This window comes from Ptychodera flava, chromosome 12 (assembly GCF_041260155.1).
Source record: "Ptychodera flava strain L36383 chromosome 12, AS_Pfla_20210202, whole genome shotgun sequence".
NCBI lineage: Eukaryota > Metazoa > Hemichordata > Enteropneusta > Ptychoderidae > Ptychodera > Ptychodera flava.
The window spans coordinates 39,953,722-39,976,260 of record NC_091939.1 but is presented as its reverse complement, the minus strand read 5'-3'; the positions used below and the strand labels follow the sequence as shown (position 1 = coordinate 39,976,260).

The 22,539-nt window shown below is 36.0% G+C and overlaps 2 protein-coding genes across 9 annotated transcripts in view; one reads left to right on the top strand and one right to left on the bottom strand.

Annotated features, from left to right (window-relative positions):
- Nucleotides 1-19,216, bottom strand: part of LOC139145887 (apoptosis-inducing factor 3-like) — a 32,555-nt gene extending 13,339 nt beyond the window's left edge. For 2 of the 8 annotated variants that reach the window (XM_070717322.1, XM_070717323.1), the window contains exons 1-10: nt 19,101-19,216; nt 10,226-10,642; nt 8,883-8,936; nt 7,807-7,894; nt 6,450-6,559; nt 5,158-5,267; nt 4,528-4,572; nt 4,133-4,214; nt 3,444-3,556; nt 2,848-3,026 (exon numbers count right to left, since the gene is read on the bottom strand). In XM_070717322.1, the coding sequence (XP_070573423.1) occupies nt 2,848-3,026; nt 3,444-3,556; nt 4,133-4,214; nt 4,528-4,572; nt 5,158-5,267; nt 6,450-6,559; nt 7,807-7,894; nt 8,883-8,936; nt 10,226-10,532 (1,088 nt within the window). In that variant the 5' untranslated portion in view covers nt 10,533-10,642; nt 19,101-19,216. Of the gene's footprint in view, nt 1-2,847; nt 3,027-3,443; nt 3,557-4,132; nt 4,215-4,527; nt 4,573-5,157; nt 5,268-6,449; nt 6,560-7,806; nt 7,895-8,462; nt 8,644-8,882; nt 8,937-10,225; nt 10,643-19,100 lie in introns of those variants that run through there. The other 6 variants (XM_070717324.1, XM_070717326.1, XM_070717329.1 and 3 more) reach the window with 5 other exon arrangements.
- Nucleotides 19,217-19,615: 399 nt separating this feature from the next.
- Nucleotides 19,616-21,638, top strand: LOC139145888 (cytochrome c oxidase subunit 6A, mitochondrial-like). The gene is made up of 3 exons (XM_070717331.1): nt 19,616-19,776; nt 20,711-20,871; nt 21,297-21,638. Exons 1-3 carry the CDS (start codon nt 19,674-19,676, stop codon nt 21,381-21,383), a joined length of 351 nt encoding a protein of 116 aa, XP_070573432.1. The 5' UTR covers nt 19,616-19,673; the 3' UTR covers nt 21,384-21,638.
- The last annotated feature ends 901 nt before the right edge of the window (nt 21,639-22,539 follow it).

The window sequence follows — 22,539 nt, the reverse complement described above, 5'->3', positions numbered from 1 at the left end:
ATTATGAGCAATTTCTTTTAGATAACATACAGGGCACAATAAATGACGGTTCAGAATATGTCAAAGTTGGGATTCAGGAAAGTTGCCTTTACATGTTTTAATCCTCCAAGATGGTAGGCATTTCACTATGAACTGTCAAAAAAGTTGAACTTTCTGATAATTCTACACTAAAATTATTTTGGCTTTGATGATTTCCCAATTAATTCAATTATTTAAAATCATATTAGTTATTTTTTTCTGGGTGTATTGATAGGGTTTATACAGTACAAGAATTACATACAATGTAAGTCAAATTTTGACCAAAAATGACAAAAAAATTCCTTAAAAATACACCTTTGCATATTTCATCACAATTTGAACAAATCTAAGTTGGGTTATCCCTAGGGACCTGTATACCAAATAACAAAGCTGTCTGACCAGCGGTTATGAAGAAGAAGATTTTTTACCAAAAACGACTTTTTTGGCATTAATTTGCCTATTTTCAACAATATCAAAAAATTAAAAAAAATTGTTTCTCAAAATCCTATTTTTAATCTACACAACAAATATCAAATCAGTAAGTACTGCGGTTCTCAAGATATTTGAGTGGACGGACGCCTCACAAACGGACATACATACATACATACATACATACATACATACATACATACATACATACATACATACAGACTGACGACGGACGCCGGACGGATACCCATCCCAATAGCTTCTATAGACTATAGTCTATAGTAGCTAAAAATTGAAGATTTCATCAAATTTCACTATATCACACTAGGAGAACCCCCAGGAACCTGTATACCAAATATCAAAGGCATCAGACAAGTAGTTTTTGAGAAACACATTTTTTGACCAAAAATGTCAAAAATTGCACCAAAAATACAAAATTGCAGATTTCATCATATATTCTATGTATCATATTTAGTTTATCTGTAGAAACCTGTATACCAAATATCAAAGCTGTCAGACGAGCGGTTTTGATGAAATAAATTTTTGACCAAAAATGACAAAAAAATTCCTTAAAAATACAGATTTGCATATTCCATCACAATTTGAACAAATCCAAATTGGGTTATCCCTAGGGACCTGTATACCAAATATCAAAGCTGTCAGACGAGCGGTTTTGATGAAATAAATTTTTGACCAAAAATGACAAAAAAATTCCTTAAAAATACAGATTTTCATATTTCATCACAATTTGAACAAATCCAATTTGGGTTATCCCTAGGGACCTGTATACTAAATATCAAAGCTGTCTGACCAGCGGTTCATGAAGAAGAAGATTTTTTACCAAAAACGCCTTTTTTGGCACTAATTTGTATATTTTCAACAATATCAAAAAATCAAAAAGCACAATTATTTCAGGTCAGCCAAAAGTACTTACATGCTAATTTTTCATGTAATCTGCTCAGTGGTTATTGAGATTTTCAATTTTGACTGTTTTTACATTTTTTCACTTAATTTGCATATTTTTGGCAATGAAAACTTCATTTGAACAAAATCTCATCTACAGCCCATCATCCATGTACACACCAAATATCAAGATGAAATGTGCAGCGGTTTTGGAGTTTTTGATGTTGACGGACAGACATACAGACATACAGACATACAGACATACAGACACACAGACATACAGACATACAGACATACATACAGACATTTCCCTAGCCTATAAGAATAGCTTCCATTGCCATATATACATATGGCTATGGGAGCTAAAAAGTACCTGTCCCAGTAAATAAAATGCCTGTCCACTAAAAATCATTCAGTTCATTCCTAGAAAATGAATTAAACTCATCCGAGACAAACAGTCCACAGAAATTACATTAAAATTATTATTTATATCACCTCTTTTGATAGGTTGGCAACCATATTGAACAGTTTCTATGATAGCTGATATTACAGGGAAAATGTTAATTATGTTGAGTTACACCGTTCATTGTTGTTAATCAGGTTAATAAGGCAAAAGCGCATTCCACAGTGTAATTTTGAATATTCCAATATGGCTGCCTCCTATTAACACAATAACAGTGTTGAAATGATCGTCATATTTTTTATCTCGTTTTTGATCTTTGAATGTCAGATCATGGTTTCAACATTGTCGTAAACCATGTGCCTCTTTAAGGCAATGGCTTAGCACAACCCCTTTATTTTTGCATAGGTCAGTGGAGCAGAAATTATGCTCTGGCTTGTGAGAATGGGTTTCAAAAATTTCTTAAGTTACATGGATAGAAATTTTCACATATACAGTAGAGGGAAATAGATTGTAATTCTGATTTAGAGTTGAAAATTCTACCTAGTATCTATTTGGACAAGAACTTTTCAAAACTGCCTGGGACAGGTAGACAAGCATTATTTCAGGCCCTGTGTGGTATTAGAGATGATATTCTTACAACATGGTCAAGGTGTACGCAGATATTACAAGATGAATGAAAGTTAAATCTTTCAGAGGAATTTTGACAATTGGAACCATCAACTATGAAACAAATGCATGCAAAAACTTAATTCTGTTATGTTGGTGCCGACTACCGGTACATCCCGTACTTGCCTACAAAATTACACTCCATGTCAAATTAATTGAATGATAGTGTATTATCGTCATTGTAATTTTTGATACATGCGCATTGAATCAGTTTCATTGCTTTGTAGCAATAGGAATTAGCTACGCTACACATGCTTGTCTTCTGATCAAAGGTCCCTTAATTGTCATATACAGCCCATTACAGAACAGAACATACACAATCATGTGATTTGTAATTATTTAGTTTCAAAAGTTCAAAATGAGGACAAGTGGAACTTCAGAATATCCAGAGATGTACGGTAGAGATGAACACAATGTTTGTCACATACCTTCCACCTGTTGCAATGAGCAGATGATCATAGTTGATACTGTCTCCATTTTGGAATGTGACAGCATTCAGTACAGTATCTATGGAAACAGCTTCACTCTCTGTCCTCACTTCAATATCATAGACAGAGTAGAAATTCTGGTCTCTGAGGGCAATGTCTGATGCAGAACTATCCAAAGCCTGAATTATATCAGAGAGAACATTATTGTGATTGTCGTCATTAGCCTTTATTATTATCATGGTTCATTGTCAATATCATCAACATCATCATTATAATCATCATCATTACCATCATCATAATAATTTATTGATTGTTCATTAAAATCTGCCCTGCTATCTCCTTTCTAATGCTGTCCTTTTTAACTATGATTACTATCTTTGTACTTCTTATTACAATGAAAGTCAAATGAAATGTTGCTGTAATTCATGAATTAGCATATTATTACAAACAGCCACATATCATTATATGCAAAGATATTTTCACTAATTCTTCACTGATGCAAGAATAATGGTAGTACTGAGTATCTTTCAGAATGGACAGTTAAAAATATGAGCTGAGAGGCAAGCAGATAACATGTACCACATATGATGTCATACCTTACTGAGTTTAGGTCTGTCATAAGGAAGATGTTTTTCCTTGGTTGCTATGACAATTCTTCCTTTGAATCCTTCCTGTCTGAGTGTCTCAGCACAAACACTGGATGCAGCACCTGGTGACAAACACAGATGTATGAATCCACAGTGTTCGGATACCCATCAAACCTTTGTGTACTGTATACGGTACATTTGAAAACACTGGGGAGTACTGTATGTTAGTCTCAATGGTATGAGTGGCTCCATTGTAATGATCAGGTTCAGCTGTATCACCTACAAACTCATCTTGGTGATTGGAGACCTACTTTTAGGCTAGGCAGGTGTACATAATTTTACTATGAGATAAATTTCAAATTTGCTGATGATTTGATTACGATCAAACTGGAGTAAGAATGAAATACAGCCATGAAGCACATCATCTTCTCCAACAGTAAAATGTACCATCTCAGAGACCTCTTTAGGTTTAATTCTTTCAATTTTGTATTTACAAACGTACATTTGAAAGTGCTATAAACACTGAAATAACATTTCGAGTTGATTGTCAAGCATTTATATAAGAATTCTCATTTCATTCACATATAATTTTTCTTCAGAGCAATACTGTGACTATCGGTTTACTTTTCTGACAGAAGAAAACACAATTTGCTGTAATAAAACCATCACACAGATAAGAACAAAAACCAAGATATCACCTCCTCCAATTAGAACTACATTGACTTCTTCATCAGGTGAACGGCTACTCATTTCTTTGATTCTTCTGGTCTTCTCCAATGCCTGGTTCAAATAAATTTGAAAGGGTTTTAATCGTTGAACCTTTAAGTGTGTGGGACAAAAGTGTTACCCTCCTAAATATGATAAATGTTTACACATAAACACCAGCTTTCAAAAAATAACATCTTTGATGACTTCACTTTGTCAGACAAATTTCTGATTTTTCTCTTCATGTCAGGGAACACGTAAAATCAATTTATAGATCAACTTACTTACTAGAAAGAAACATTAGCAAGAGAACTCTGGCCAATATCAAAGTGATAATGATGTAGTCAATGTAGTCATATAATGACAGATAAAATGCTGTCTATCATACCTTCTTATGTGTCTTCACAATGACATTATCATCCTTGATGTCAACCTGAAATGTAGAAATGTTACCTTTTAATCCAGAACTACAGCTTAAAGTTCTTCACCATAACTAGCAATACATGAGGATATACATGTATACCCATGAGAGTTTGATATGAATTTGTCACTGTCCATGAAATGTTGCTGGATTCAGATGGCTTTGTCACAGAGTAGTGTGTTAGCCAATTCAAGACTTCTTCAAACAATATGCAGAGTAGAACTCACAGAGTCTGGCACCAAGTCACTACTACAAAGACATCACAGTCAAAACCCATCAGCTAAATCCCCACCCTTAAAAACGTTTGGTTCAGTCACAAAGCTAAGTTTTTACAGACAGTAAGTTCTGTTGCTCCAGCACTTAGAAATGTTACTACAAAGACTCTGTTGGATGTAGGCATTTTCAATGACAATTTATAAATGCACAAAATCAAACCATACTAAAAGTTCAACAGAGAATTTCATGAATCACAGATCCCTTCACACTGAGTCATAAAATTTTGATGGCAGGCTATTCTCATTGCTTTGAAAGGAATTACCAGAGTCAGTCTCATTGATCAAATGCCTTCTGAGTTTTGCTACACTTAAAGTGTTTCACCTCAAATTTCTGTACTCCATCCAAGCCTGGGAAGTCTTCAATATCACCGCTTTGGATGTTAAAGCATGCACCATGCCAGGGACAACGAACTCTACCATTGCACAAAACACCTAGAAGAATAGTGATGTCATTAGATAGGAGACATAAACAGAAAATTAATCATCACTTATTAATAATATACATGAACTTTATAAACCTACTTGATAATTTTATACAACTTAACATTTCAGGATGAAAAACTCAATTCTAACACTAAATACAGAATGGTATCTCTTAGGATTTGTTCAGGAAAGATCAAATACCATTACTAGGTTTTTCTGCAGTAAGGTGCTGGTAGTTTTTTCTCGGCAAATGACAACTTCCAGAAAGAAGCTTTCATGCCTCTTAAAATATTCCATGTGTACAGTTTGGGACGCAACAACTCGATGTATATGATGTATTCTGATTAAATCTCTACTCTGTCTCTTGGAAATGTAAGAATACCTTAGCATGTTTCTAAACTGTTGCAAAGTAAGTGAGGCTACCCAAAATTCTCCATGATCTGTACACACGGAGATCACTAACTGAACTGAAGCAAATTTCTTCTGTACATAGAACAACTCGGTCCATATTTCAAAATTCTGGCAACATAGTTCTGATGATCATAATTTTCTGATTTCTCACTGTGAATAATGAGAAGATCAACACCTTTTCTGCTGAGGAGATAGCAATTTTGTAATTTTGTCGACATAGATTTTTGACAGCCATACACAATATTTTCAAGGAAACTACGGGAATAAGTTGCATCTGTGTTGGCAAAAGAAAGAGTATTGATTTTTTTTAATGTTTTAACAAAGGAAATTAACATGTCTGACATGTGGTATGATGAGACCATCTCAGTTGCTGATAACTTTATCTTGACAAGTGTACAATTTTTAGCACCTCCAAACATCGACTTCTCATTCAATTTACTCTTGAATTTTAAACATAATCAATAATTTAGGAACATAGTTGTAACAAATAATCCTGAACTTAAATTGTCAGTTAAATATTGTTAAGAAACTGATAAAATTGAAAAAGCCTTTAGCAAAAAATGTCTGAGTGAACAAATCAAGGGGAATTGTGGGTAGCCTCACTTACTGTGTGTTGCTGTCAAGTGAATGATTTCTGGAGTAATTCCTGAGCATGTACTCTGTAGTTTTATAGAGTCTGAAAAAATACCCTTGACTCACAAACAGCTTCACTAGGCTCAAATGACAGCAAAAGATGTGAAAATAGATAATTGAAATTACTATATTTGACATCTAAAGTACCTTTGACAAGTGGTGCTCCATAGTGTGTACATTTGTGACCTATTGCAGTGTACGCACCAAGGTCCTTGATCAGAAGGGCCTTACCGGGTCCAACATCAACTTCTCGCATCCTGCATGTCAAGACACGAATTGTGGTGAGGTAGACTGAATAATACTGGATCCATACCAAGCCATATTATAATTTAATATTATCCTTTAAAGAATATTCTTGGTATTTTCAATCTTGAAAGATCTATAACAGATGGCTTGCCCTGTGAGCTTATAACATAGTATACTGAAGGAACCTTTGATAGTGGTGCCATTACAAATCAATGGAATAAACCTAAGCAGACTATTGTGTTGATGATTGGAAAGCCAGTAAATACTGCATATGCCACAGCAAAGCTGTAGACAAATGCAAAGCCACTAGTTGGCTACCTGTACTGATACTGTGATAAACATGGCCATGAACAAAATCAATGAACTGGTTATTTTGATTGATTGAGTTGCGAATTGCGATATCATCGACTGGTATTTGACAACATGTAAATGCATATATTGTGAACCCAGATATGTAAATAAGGCTAACAGTTGGAGACATTTCAAGGTTTCCCACTGCTACAAATCAAAAGAAAAAAGTCAAAACATTCATGTTTAATAGTTCCATTTGATTGACCTATCAAGATTTGACCCTTCTCATCTCTTACCTATTACATAATAAAGGTCACTGACCTCTTGTATTGTAACACATCCTTTAAGATGCATGTCAGACAATAGACATTATACTGTCTGTGATCACTCAAATCAAGTGGATGGTTACTGGTATTGATTGCTAACTTGATGCAGGTACATGAATTGGTTTCACTTTCATATGGATGACATCATGACATTGCATTTTTCATTCTGCAAACATTGGCTTTCTTTTATTGCATGTTTTATTTTTCTGAATTTCTGTACAAATTTCAGTGACCTATCAATAAAGTGTTCACTGATATCAAATCTGATTGCATTTTGCATCTATTGAGTATTGATCATTTTTCAACTGTAAAGTTCAGGAAAATACAGATGTCCCTGCATTTACGATCTCATTATTTTCAGTAGAATTCTGTGACTAAATTGCTGTTACAATACCATCAACTACATCACGGAAGTGTTACCAGTATAGGAAACCATGAGAGGGAGATCATGACAGGAAATTTTGTTTCAAAAAATTATATCTGTGTATGCAACAAAGGAACCTGTGTTGGTGATACATGTACACAATGTTTAGGACAGATGATCTGATATACTGTATTGTATTATAAGCATTCCAGTTTCACTTTCTACTCCCCCTCCCCCCCCCCCCCCCCCCCCCCCACTGTGGCTGATTAATACTCACTCTCCATCTTTCATATCATCTACTTTGCAAACCACAGCTTCCACCGGTACAATCTTCTCTGGTTTCGGCATTGCTGCAATACCGTACTCTATATATAGAAATGGTATAAATGTGAAAAATCTGGTGTTATATGATTATGCAGAAATTCAGAATAAATACACGGGTCAGCATACGCATGCAAAAAAGAAAAGAAATGTGATATTCCATAATATTAAAAGGAATATTTTATCCACGTCAATCAAATGAAAATTGGGTGGTACCATTTAAAGGCTACCAGAAATTTAAATAACACTGACGATACAATTACTTTCCCCCATGACTCATCATCTTTCACCATCTTGGTGGTGATCACTAACATCAACAATTTCTCAGCTAGTTTGTATATTCCAAAATATAAATTGACAAACATGACAAAAACCAATGACAACATCGAAAATAGTAGTCTGGGAATTAAATGACATGCAAAACAAGTATACCATGAGTTATGCAACACTTTACAATGATAAAATACATGCACAGATAATTGATTATACAGTAACTTTCCATAACAAATAGATAAGCATGCATTTATAGTTTACATTAGACAGATACAAACACAGGAGAAATGTGGCTGTCAGTCTGATAATATTGGACATTACGAAGGAGAGATGACTTACACAAGCAATACAGCTAACTACACAATGTTATATGTATCACAACAGCACACTGTTCACAACAATCAGAGATACTTGCAAGTACAGTCCCTCCACTGTGTGTTGCAAGCTTAAACATCCACTACCCTGGCCGGATGTTTAACTTGTTTTCCTGTCTGTGCATGCATTCATGAATATTTTCAACTACGTTACATTGAGTGACCAATGTGATCCAAGGTCGTTGAATGATAATTGAGGTTAAAGGTTACAATATATGGCATGCTGGTTGTTTGCATATTAATAGAGGGACAGCACAAACAAATATCCAGTGTGGTGTGCCGTATGTAGCGGCACATGCATGAGATATTAAAGTGATAAAACAACACATTTTTAAGCACGCATTTACAAAAAAGCAGTTTTTAAGCATGATTTGTTTCATGTTACCTTTGCCATTGTTTGTAGCTGCTGTGCCATTTGTGTGAGCATGGCTGTTGTTTGCTGTGGCATATAAAGAAGCAATAAATTATCACTTGTAAGGCAATGGGCGGAATGAATAGAGGGGAGGGAGCCAGTTGGGAGGGAGGCAGGGGGATAGAGAAAAACATATTAATAAAATAATTTTAGCTGCTCCTCTGTCAATCATGCTGTTTTCTCTTTTTAAGATTACTCTCTCATAACTGATATAATTTAATGATCATGAATGACAATCCATAAGACAGGCCAATGAACGTGTTCTTTTAATTATTCTGATATTTCTGAATTTTTCCATGAACAATATCAAGATAAACTGATTGTTAAAGTCTTTGCTTGAATGATTATGGTCATTAATTTGTATCATTTCAGTTGCAAAATTCCAAACGTACATCAATACCAATGATTTCTGGATGTGCAATAACAGATTGTTAAGCGATCAAACATTTCTGAAATGAAACTAAGTGGCAAAAGGCATTCATTGCTAAATGGTTCATGCAAACACCCCTTTCGATTTCGGTATCATTACACAGACCTTGGTTATTTGATTTTTCTGTTTCTGTTTTGGTTTATCACACAATCTATCACTTGCACTGATAGAATATTCTCAGAAATGACTGCAGGCTGGTATTTAGTTTGTGGAATGAAAATGTAAATCCTGAAGAAATTTTGAATTTATTTATATTAAAGGCCCTATAGCTGTATCTTTTAGCAATATTTTTTGTGATTTTACTTCCAAACTAAAACAAGTTCATGGGAATGTACTCATTGAGGGGTGGTTATACAGGTAGAATAAACTGTCCACTGGGACTACATGTGCAATGTTGAGCAAGATAAATAATAAATGTTTGCCCAAACAAAAAATGGCGCCCTCATGCAGATAAAGCAAAAACGCAGTACGCAGTGCATATGTGCATTGGAATCTTCACAGAAACAACAGAGTAGTCCAATATAAAGCATATAGTGCTGAATGTTTTCCACTGGGCACCATATGCTATATTTTCTTTGTAATATTACCAGTTTTTAAAAATGGCGGGAAATCAAAATAACGGTCAAAATTTAAATTTACTTGTCCAATTTTCAGTGGGAAAAGACTATATCCTTTAAATCTGTAGAATTTAAAGAAACCCTGAGAAAACAGAAAGCCTTTTTCAGGTCAACAAATTTCAAGAGTTACAGCTACAGGGGCTTTAATGGCATTGTGCATCCAACATTTTGCTGTGTTTGCATTTTTACAGTTGTTGTAACTCAAAGCATCACAAGGAGGCTCCTTTGAAAGGTAACAGAAAACTAAAATAAGATGTCTGATAGCTTACCATCTTTTGAATTACATATCCCCATTGTACTGAAGCTATTGTACTGATACAGACAGGCACTTTGGTGTTTTCCCGTAAACGTTGATAGTTGGTTGTTGATAACACCTGTGTATCCACTGGACTGAAATGTTGAGTACTTTTTCCTTGGCTGAGAAGACTGAAATCTCTGCTCGTGAAAAGCTTTCACTTGTGGATAACCTCTTGTTGTAAAATGTGTATTGACAGGTTTGGAAAAGATTTTCCCTGCTTGAGCTTCTGGACGGATTTGGAAAATTATAAATATCTGAGATAATGTTTTTCTCCTCATTGGTCACACTAGAGTTAGACTTCTTCGTCACTGGTCAATTTACAGGTCAAAGTGACTTTTACCCTTTGACCTGATACATTTACAACTTGTTACATATTTTTACATAGCATCTGTGAAAAGAAAATAACAGGAAATGTATTTGACAGGGAGAATATCAGGTTTTTCAGTTTTCTACGATATGTTTGCGGTATATCTAGTTGTTCAATTCCATGTCCATTTGATAGGTTATATTAAATCATTTAAGATAGAAGTGTTTAATTAACAGTTGTTGGTGAAAAGGTTAACAGACAAAATGATTTTGTGGAGAACTAGGTCATGCTGTGTGTATAGTACAAACATGTATGTACCATGTAGCTATGGTAAACCTTGATAAGAAAACTGTAAAGTCATCTCGTAACTGTCAGCAGTCATAACATAGACAAGTTCACTATGCTGCAGCTGTGTTTCAAACTCCAAGCATCACATGATGTAATCACTCATTAGTCATTTCATTTGTTGTTTGCTTTAGATTTTCAATGAGAATTTATTTCATTGTTCTTAAATTGATAAGCTCTACTAGACATATACATAGGAATGACATGCCAAATGAAGTTGTTTCACTTGTTTTTATTTACAGATTCTGATAACGGCCAATGTAATAAAAAGTCATGCATTTCATTTGCTGTCTTATTGTCTGATCAAACAATGAGACTATCCACTGGTATGGATGATTTTGGACATTTTGAAACTAATGAGGGACCAAAAATATCTATGTCAGATAAGAAGGTAAGTTCTTTTAGTTTGGGGGTGGGGGATTAAACTTTTGACATCGCCCCTTATGTATGTAGACGTAAGTTTCCACACAGTTTAGGGCATGGTATTTTGTGACTGGTAATTATCCCGAGTAAGTTTTATCGAAGTGATGAAAAATTGGAATATCTAAACAGAATTTGAGCTAGTTCTCATTTGATTTTCAAATGTGTTGGTGGTATTCGATAAAACATTGGGGAAAGAACAGTCAGTACATGTATGCACAGCAATGCTTACATTCCATCCAAACTCAAGAGTTTTTTGTCTTTATTAATAGATATTAGATGTGTGTATCAACATGCAAAATTTACATAATACATTATGCTGTTTTTTCTTATGGAGATTTCATTGAATGACTATCCTGTGTTCAACAGTTAAATAATATATTTTTCCTTTGTTGAAAAATTTGATGTTGGATCTCATGTATAGATTTTTAATATTAAAATGTATGATGGTATGCATTTTAATATGAATATAGCACATGTACAAGAATAGTTTCAAGTATCTTAAAGTGGGATTGTCTTTTTGTAACATCTTTTAGACACAGTGGTCTATATTTACATATGCACTTATGGGTGGATCTCACAAAATCAATAATGAACTTATGTTTTTTTGAAAGATGACATGTTGATGGCTATAACTGATTTAGTTCCTAAGACAGTACATCTGTTAGCTTAGTGGCATTCTGGTTTGTTTTTGAACTAGGATTATGGACACAGTGAGTGTACATGTAAGGCATAGCTCAGAATAGTTGCATACACCTTGGTTCTTGTGTTCTCCTTATGATAGTCTCAATCAGTATATGACAATAAATCTTCAATGTGTGATATTCAAATTGGAAACATGTGAGACATCAGACTTTGAGTGGCACTGTAAAATCAGATTCTTTTTTTTCTATATTTTGCTCCATCCGCCTGTAGTTTTAGGGTCAATACGGACTGTTGGTATCAAACGAAAATTTGTAGAAACAGTGAAAAAAGATAATGACCTTCAAATCTTTAATTAGCATTACATTTTTGGATGAGATATATTTCATCCTTCAAGATTAACAAAGTGATGTTATACATGAAAGGTACCATTTTAAATATTAAAGTTGTGATTTATAATGCACATTCATAAATGGTTTGACTTCCACTAGCAACTTCTGTACATCAAACTGACTCAGGGGTGAATCATTTGATTTTGGGGGTGGGGGAATTGGAGTGTCAACAAAGCTGTACAGTCTAAAGCTACTAGTATTGAGGAATACTGGAGTAATACATACCATTATGAATAAACTACAATGTAGAGGCCAACTGAAATATATCTGAAGTATTATTTGCACTGCTTACAGAGGCAAAAACAATACTAGATATATGACATATTATATGTATGCACTAGACATATCAATATTGATTCTTGACAAAATCCTCTAACTCCACCCCAAAAATCAAATGGTGCTTCCCTAAGGTTGTCTGACAGCCTGGGTTGTATCTATTCTGGAGACTGTTTGTTCATAGAAAAGATTTACACAGAACAGTGATTGTCAGAAGTTCTACATAGCACCTGTTATTTGCAAATTTGTAATAAACAACAGTGCCAACCTTTATCAGGAAAAATAAAAGTGAAATTCCACAAGACTTACTTCAAAGTGAAACCAAATGAACCTGACCATTCTGTATCATGATGATGTAAGCTCAGTAAATCCTTCACTTTTATCTCAATGATCTAATCTATAGGAAGCTTTCATTTCTTATGTGGGAGTGGGGGCTGCAGGACTGGAGATGGGTCATTCTGAAAACCTGTCCTGGGGGGAGGGTCAAATTTGCAAATTTTACTTTACATTTTTAAAGTGAACAGAAATTCTAAATATTCTGATTCACTTGTGAAAAAAGGAACAGAAACATGTAAAATGTACTTGACTTGGTGAAAATACCAAAGTTCTCGCAAAGTTCAATAGTTCAATAATAACACCACCATAAATAACACTGAGAAAAGAGTTGCAAGTACAACTGTATATGAGCTTTAGATTCTCTTTTGAAGACAATGTCAGTCTGAGGAATCATCACTTGACTGGAGTTCCTCCGAGGTAGTACCCTAGCTCTCATGTTTCATCACTGACTTCATGATCAGTTCACAAGGCAACTGCTGTTGTTGATGATGATAATGTGCCAATTATTTAGATTTTAAATATCCTAGACAATGAGAGTGATACAGAGTCTATTGACTTTTACAACAGTGACAATGACAGTGATTCTTGAACTGAAATAACATGTATTTTCAGAGTAAAATGGTCAAGTTGACTGTGTACAACTTGGAAATCACGGTATCATTATCAAACAATGTCCCCTGCACATAAAAAGCCATCAAAATAATTAAATATTTGGAATAACGTAGTATCGTGTAATTGCATGAATAGTAAATACTTAACACTTATGAAAAATGAAACTATGTTGATCAATGTTGCCAATTTTCTGAATGAAGTTTACAAATAAAACAAACCACCCATTGCCATTCAAATGACTGATGAAGCCCCACCACAGTTGCTAGTATATTTTTATATTTTTTCTAATATTTCTTTTGCATGTGTTTTTAATTCCCCTGGGAATTATTGTATGTTAATAAATGTATTACTACCAAATATCTGTATCAAATCAAAATATTTTTCAAGGCCACAGCAACAACATACATTGAGTATGCGGGGAGAGTCATGTTCTACACGTTTGGTAAAGGGGAAGGTCATCTTTGAGAAAAGGGACTTGGGGAGGATAACATTTCACGCTACGGACATGCTCCCCCCCCCCCCCCCCCCCCCGATACATAAATGAAAGCTTCCTCAGGGCTCGACGTAAGGTCAAATCATCCACTAGCCCGAAGGACTAGTAGCAGCTCATTTTTAGTAGTCCTAAATGAAATCTACTAGTCCTGCTAAAGCAAAGCCAAATGTTGCTCTCATGTTGTAAAGAGGTGTATATGACCATTCTCATATTTTTTGTCACAAATGTTTTTTAACCCAATAACTAACTTTCATGCAAGACTAGCACATTTGCTTACTGCAAAATGTTTAACTTTGAATCATATATAAACCACAAAAATAACCTGAATGAAATGTCCTGTGTAGGAGGAGAGGTCATGAAAATAGCCTATTGCCATCAAGAATAAAATCAGAGGTAGGGATGAATTTGTTGGAAAATCCTTCATACCTCAGGTAGTGCGCCATTAATTTGCAAAGAACATGTTTGTTCATGGTGGGGACAGATTTGTTTCTCCAGAACTGAAATTCATACTGCCATTCACAAATGTTCCAGTGGAGTGCCTTCATATTTTTGACATATTATCACATATTAAAATTGACCAGCTTGTGGGGAGGACCTCTCATTTGTAATAATGGTTTGTGAAAAATTTTGTTTTTAATAGTAAAAATGTTGCATTCACCATTTCATGTGCTTGTGTCTTTTATAATTTTATAACAAAATGTGATTAGCACAAAATAACCAATGACTCCCAGAAATGATTGGATACAACAGTCTGATACACCCATTTCATACGTTGTTTTTTCACTACTGTTTAAAGGTTCACTTCACTGTTATTGCCCCAATAATTTACACTTTTCCACTAAAATGGCAAAACAATAAGTTGCTAGCACCAAGTTATTATCTGTGAGGAATTCCCTCACCTGTACAAGCAGTAGCAACTTGCCATAGCACTGTTTTGGCAAGCTAGATGGCTCTTTTTAAGATCAGCTTCAATCAAGCTAGGGGGTCTTGACTATATATGGAGGTCAGCGGAACGATGCTGAAGTTATTTTCGTATTCGTTTTCGTATTCGTTTTCGTATTCGTATTCGTATTCGTATTGGAGTCACTGACAGAAATTGTTATTTTTAGTCCAGGTTTCAGGTATGAAACGTGCAATATACGATATTTACTGAGGCTTAAATATTGTGATAATTTGATTCGTAATTTCATCTGCCAAATTTGGTTAAATTTACATAAATTTGCATTTGTAGATTTTAAAGAATTTTGTTCACTTCATTTTATTTGAAAAAAAATACTTAAAATCGGTTGGGATCTGGTAAGGCAGCATCTTCGCTTGCCAATGTCTCTTGACCGGGCAGCTGAATGCACCCCGAAATCAGGTGGTCAGTGCCAAGTAATGGGACTCGTGAGAGCGGATGCAAAGGAGCTGCCCTGGACTGTACCATTGTTTTGCGGGGAGGGCAGATTTTTGTGAGGCGCTGCAAAACGGGTGACTGTTGAAAGCTATGATGAACGGGGGACTTGTCTAGGAAAACCATCTGAATAAAAAAATGTGAAAGTTGTTATATCCGGTCATCCTTTTGGACTCACTTTAGAATGATCATATCCCTTTACAATTTGTATTTCAAGTATTTTACTTGATTTTGATATGGCTCTACGTAGACAAAATTGCAAGTTACGACTAAGTTGTACGTGCTGCTACAGTGGAGAAAGTAACAGAAATCAATGACAATAGGTAGTTTATCTTTCAGAGTAAAGATGTGAGCAATATTATACATAAAACCGGACCGACCGATAATTCATGTATTACATTCAATCAGGGCTCAAAGTAGCGACCATTTTCAGTAGCATAGGCGACCAAATTTTATGAGATTGCGACTGAATTTTTTTCGAGACATTTCTCCATACCGTATACGTGATCAAATACAACATATATTCGCTCAGTGTTCACGGAGCATTGTCCTGAAAGGCCACGACCCCAAAATACGCATTGAATAAGCATAGCCGTTGAGCGGAGTTACTCAAAGGTTTGAGCGCGTTCTCTCCTCTGCACAGCGCTGCCAATGTGTCTGCTGATGTTATCTTGAATGATCTGTCAAAATATCCCATGAATTTAATGATAAATTTTACTACAATCCAATCAAGTATCAGAAGCAGTTTTAGTGCTGTCACATCATTTCAAATGAACCAATCATAATCCCAGCATGTCATCAAAATATAGCTGACAAGGGAAAACAAGCAACCAGTAACTGCAACATGTTTCATGCGTTCACGTGCGTAATGAATATTTGCGTTAGTGGCATGTGACCGGCTAGACCATTTCCGGAAATCGTCCTTTGGAAAGCAGATCAAAGCATCGATTTCATCACAGTCCCTCTATCCAGATAGAGGGACTGTGATTTCATCAAGCTTGGACTGCATTATCCTGTTTCATAAAGGTTTTTGTTTTCAGCTAGATCTAAATAGCAAGCAACTTTGTTGAAATATCATGGCAAATCTGCCGGGTAGTGACTGCAATTATGTAGAACCATGGAGGTAGTAGAGAACAGACCATGGATGGGACTGTGGCGATGACCTCAATGACCCGAGCGAGTTCGATACACGCCACAAGTACCGCTGCGATATCACAGCTAGGATTAAATGCGCATATACGTTTGAGTTTTGTTCTCTTGCCTACAAAATATCTATCGAAAGTTGATAGTTGCTGCATTTCTATTCAGAGTTTTTGTTGAAAAAAGTAGCTATCTACGGCTAGCGGCTTAATTGGTCCCCCAAAATAGTACTGCTGAAAGTTTTTGGAGTGACCTACAGCAGAACGGAGTTGTAGAGCGGGGCAAACTGCGTAACACTAAAACTGGATCGCACAGTAACAAATGACGGAAACCGATCGAGCCAGTTGCGACAGCTACTAGACTAGCTGAAGTCTATTTATCATAGAATACAGGTATTTCTCGATATTTGGCGATACAATTAATTTCCATGCATTCTGGTGTATCTTATCATAACGCAAGTTGATCAACATGTTCTGGCAATGACAGTTGACGCAAACGCAAGGAAAGAAAAAGAGATGGGCCGTACTGAAATAAGGACTCTGACAACAGCTCACACATTAATTTAATCTTTATTAGGGAAACAAATGTACCGATCGGGACATAGGGCTATGATACCATTTTATTCATCTCGTTTTCTTTTATGACGCTTTCCCACATCATATGAGATGATATGTGTGTGGGGGTTCGAATCCCGTTTGGGTTATAGTAAAAAATTTATATTTCTTGCAACAGCAGTCTAAATATCATGTCATCGACTTAGGGGCATGCGATAACGTTCAGCCCTGCATTCACTGTCGTTATGACGATCACTTTCTAAGAGATATCAGTTTAAAACAAGAAAATTACCTTTTAAGTTTACAACTCGTCAAATTGGGCGGGTCAGCTAAATTTCCATTATCGATACTAATGATGTCAACAGAATGTTTAAGTTGGTTGTTGTGATAAAGCTAATACGAAAACGAATACGAATACGAATACGAAAATGATGTTTGTTTAAAAAATCTTTCCTCCAAAGACTACTACTGGCCCAATGGCGCTAATAGCTTGGTAGTCTGCTAAATAGATCGATTTTTGGCTCGATCTATCGATCCCGTGGTCAGTATGCCCGCCACTGTAACCTAGTGAGTATTTTGGTTACAATGGCGCGCATATCGACTACTGGATCGATAGATCGAACCGAAAATTGATCTAATCAACAGACTACCCAGCTAAGGAGTGCCTGTGTACTGGCCGTTTGTTTTTAAAATCTCTCCTCTAATTATAGCAACGATATCTTTCAATCTAGGGCCTAAAAAGATTGGATCTTTTTCAACTTACATTCTCAAATATTGAAGTATTGATATATTATCATATAAAAAGCACTTTAAGTTCTGTAAAGACAGAACTTTTATATAATACGTACGAAATTTGGACTAAAAATAAAAAATTTTGTCAGTGACTCCAATACGAATACGAATACGAATACGAAAACGAATACGAAAACGAATACGAAAATAACTTCAGCATCGTGGTCAGCATGTGGAGGCATTCTAAAGCAGGGTCAAGCTGGCTACGAACTATCGGAGGTGTTGTTTGGGAATGCCCCTGAAGAAATCTTGAGAAAAATCTTCTTTGAAAGGCAAGGATACAGTGTTTGAACGAAATTGTGGGGTTGCTCATGTTTTTAGGCGAAGTGATGAGCTTCAAGCAAACCAAAATACACGACGTGCAGACAATGCCGTTTGATGCTCAGCGTTGCATTGAGCCATGTTTCCCGGGGCCATGTTACTGGCATGTACAGTACAATTTGATTCTCCGTAGCAGGTAAACTGTTTCATTTTAAGTTGGTGATCAATAAAGTTTGCTTCACTGTTTCACTGTCCAATTTGTTTGGGTAAAAGTTAGTTTATTTTTATATAAAATGATCGAGGCTTGGTTCATTCTTATCTATGAGTGGCCCGGCGTCCCATTAGTTTTGTAGCGATAAACTTTCCTAGCTACGGAACTTGAAAATTGCACTAGTCCGCAGGACTACCTCCGAAGACATTTTTACTAGTCCTCTTGAAAATTTACTAGCCTCGGCTCGGGCTAGTGGGCTAGCGCTTATGTCGAGCCCTGTTCCTTTATCAAAACTACATGGTGGTGGGACGGTGGGTGTGATTGAATCAGGAGCACCGTTCTAGTTTTACGTTGTTCGTTGCTAGAAAGGTACTTATATATTACTGTAACAGGTTCGCACTGAATGAATAATTTCAACTGAGCAGTACATTAAATTACTGATTTATGTTTATCTTGCCATCTTTCAATTCAAAATATTTGCTTCACTCGAGGAGTTTGTCAATATTTACATTTCATTTCATGGATCCACACGTAACAGTGAAAGGGAACATCACCTGACGGACGGAACGACTTACAGCTGAAACAAATGACAGACACGGCATTTCGCAACATGTGAGAGTAATTTTTCTGTAACTATGCAAGCAAACTTTGGCGTTAGTCAGGGTACCTTACCTGCCAGACGACAGCTGTAGGTCTTCGGCCCACTAGCCTTGGAGTGCCATGCTCCAAGATCAGGCGGAGAAGCAAACACGGTACTTGTTGCTTAGAGAGGTCATAGGTTACATCGGGGCCCACTAAGTTTCAAGAAATTATAGAGGACTGTTTTCTTTTTTAACTTGAGAAATGGCCAACAAAATGGAACGCACACCATATATCTGTACAAACATTGCATCAAAAGATGTTACAGGTACTGTTATTGCAAAAAAAAAAAAAAAAGTCCCCCGGGGATGAAACTTTAGGGGTGTTAGCCCCGATGTCATTACCATTTAAACCCACTTCGAAAGCGTAGAATTATGCACTTGGAGTGCGAGTAATGCGTAATTTTTGAAGCCCATCAGAGAAACTGAACCAAAAACGACCTCGTCCCATAGCAGACCTGATATAAAGCACTTGTAGATCCAAAGAAGCTGTTATATGCGAGTACCCCCGGGATGGCAACATTGCATAGATTCACCAACCTAGGGGAATTAATTTGCATCCGGGATATTCATTTCTTCGCCATCTTTATTTCCAACACCGGCAAAAATGGCGTCACGAGCTGTAACCATCCTGCGTCGTCCCTTTTCCACCTCAATCAGGCGAGCCAGTAGTGAATATTCGCATTCAGCACAAGCAGGAGACCATGCAGGTAACACAATCTCTCCACTTCTAACTACCTTCTGTGGGTTAACCTAGTTGATATGAATGTCATTTCCGTAAGTTTTGTGACCTACATGTCCTCCGGAGCTAAGCGCACGTACACATTTGTACACATTATCATCGCCTGAGCTGTACACCCTGCGGTGATATGTGAAACATTATTGTTTGTATTAGAATTGTCATAGGGCATTTTTTATTTCATAATACCCACGAAATGTTTTGACATAAAGCTTTTTTTTTATGCGGAGCTATCAGTTGGGCTATCCAAGTGAGGGGGCGCCAAACTACTTCTACTATACTACAGTATAACCAACAATATAAAGGCACACCAGATCAAAATTGGGATTTCCTCCCGATCGGGGGAAAAATTGAATTCCTGATCAGGAGAATATCTCCCGATATAGAGACCTCTATTGACAGAATAGTTATGCGCAATTTAATAGACTTTTTGACATTTAAAAAAGTGTACAAGTATGTTAACTATCAAAGTGAGGGTGGGTTTGCCATTGGTCTGAAAAAGTTCACTATTGATTTCTTTGCATACTTTCACATTTATTCAATAACAGTGGTACCTTCTGTGGAAAAGACATACAGCAAACTCACTTACATGAAATATGTATTTCAGCCATAAAGACATATTTTAGTGTGAAGCTGTGTAGGATGTGGTGCTGACTTTGCAGCAGTGCCGTGCTCTTGTGTTTTCACACTTCTAGTCAAGGATTACATCAAATTAAATGAAATCCTCTAATGAGTCATAAAATATCCATATACATAATGAACTCTCTCTGTGAAAAACAACTGATTAAATCTGTTCAAATTATAAAATGAAGACTGAAAGTTTACGATAAATACATTTTTCTATCTGTGATATAGAGATTTTTTGCTGTTGAATGTTTACCAAAGTGATTTGTTGTATTTGACAGCTGGAGCTAAACAGTGGAAGATGCTGAGTTTTCTGATAGCTGTGCCAGGTGTAGCTGTGTGCATGGTTAATGCATATCTCAAGGAAACTGAACATATGGAACATCTAAAGGAACACAGACCAGAATTTATACCATACTCACACTTGCGCCTAAGAACCAAGGTTGGTGAACCTGCCGGCTGTTTTTAGAGTTTGTAAATTATTGCTTTCATTATTTTAGAAAATAAGCCTCTCAATATAAATCACGAGAAAGCATTTCTTAGGTACAGCATAAATCTTACTATACATCCACTTACATCAGCCCAGAGGAAAGGCCTGTCACTGACAAGGATATGTTGGGTTTTGGTAGGATTGTATGTAGTCTACTTAATCATTGAAGCTATGGTCATGATTGGCAACAATTGTGTGGCTGTGAATGTACAAAGCCCATACAAACTTCAATCACTTACCAGCAGTTACAAATTGTTGAGTTTAAAAGAAGTGAATTCCACCTCACTTCAGATTATTCCTGTTTCACAAGAGGACATGCATGCGGTAGAAATTACTTTGATGTTTGACTGAGCTCATTCAATGTTGTTCTTTTACAGCCCTACCCATGGGGAGATGGAAACCACTCACTGTTCCACAACCCACTGACCAACCCTTTGCCTGATGGCTATGAAGATGTCGAGTAAATGATTCATCAACAGCATTTTGTTACCTGCAGCGTTTTTAGTGTGCATAAAATGTTTAGTTTATTAATTTGATTGCAAGAAATATGTAAATTGATATTTAGTCAAGCATATAATGTATAGGATTGCTTGTGTCGTTTCAATGCAGGAATCCAAATAACAGCATAAAACAAGTATACAGAATTCCAAATATTGTTTCAAACTGATGGTCTTGTGTGTTGTGAATGAGTTAATGCAATAAATAACTTTTAAGTACCAGATCTGTTGCTGTATCAATCTGTTGCCATTTTCCAGTTATTAAAATTTCTGCATACATTCAGAGAGCCCAGTACATATACAACAAAACCTTTTAAGTCCTATCTCTTTATAGAAATCATAAGGATCAAAAAAAAAATTTTGACAAGGCTTCCTAATCCAGACTGGCATATTAAATCTTCAGTTAAGACCTTTGTATAAAAGCGATTCCTTCACTCCCTTGGCTCTCGTAGCATCATGAGAATGATGCACATGTACAAAGAAAATTATGTAAATTACAAGACTTAAAACTGAGACAACATTAACACCTACAAATTGATTTCCAATGATTTCCTACATCTAAATGGCGGAGTAATCAATATTCTTGTCTGCCACAATACAGTGTTGGTTTTTCCAACTGTCTCGTGGAAGACTAAGTGTACGGGTATGTTTGAGTCTGGCAGGAATGAAGTGAAAAAGTCTGTAGAAACAGTGACACAGAATTGGTGAACATCAGTTTATTACTAAAGTACAAAAATGACAAGTGATGTATACAACAGAACTGTACACAACAGGCACAAATAGTACTTTTGAAAAAGTGACAGTATGTCAGCAATAGTAAAGTGGTAAATATCTGGTGGTGCAGTTCAAAGTACTGTATTCTATCATTTGATCACTGTTGGGCATCATGGTTCAGCGTGTCTTCCATGGAGTGCTATGATTTACCACATGGTAAAAGTATATGCTATGCTGAATTTGGAAGTGTACCAATCTGTTTCTTGAAACCTTTTGTAGTGATAAATTCAGCACAAATGACTGTCTTTAGAGACGGAAAGAAGAATTTTTACTGTCTTTGTTGATAGTGAAATAATGGCTGGCACAAGTGGCTGATGATCAACTGCCATTTTCTTTCAATACATCAAAT

Coding starts and splice junctions, on each gene's coding strand:
- LOC139145888 (XM_070717331.1), top strand. CDS start 19,674: ATGGCGTCACGAGCTGTAACCATCCTGCGTCGTCCCTTTTCCACCTCA. Junction 19,777..20,710: donor ACAAGCAGGAGACCATGCAG/GTAACACAATCT, acceptor TGTATTTGACAG/CTGGAGCTAAACAGTGGAAG. Junction 20,872..21,296: donor ACTTGCGCCTAAGAACCAAG/GTTGGTGAACCT, acceptor GTTCTTTTACAG/CCCTACCCATGGGGAGATGG.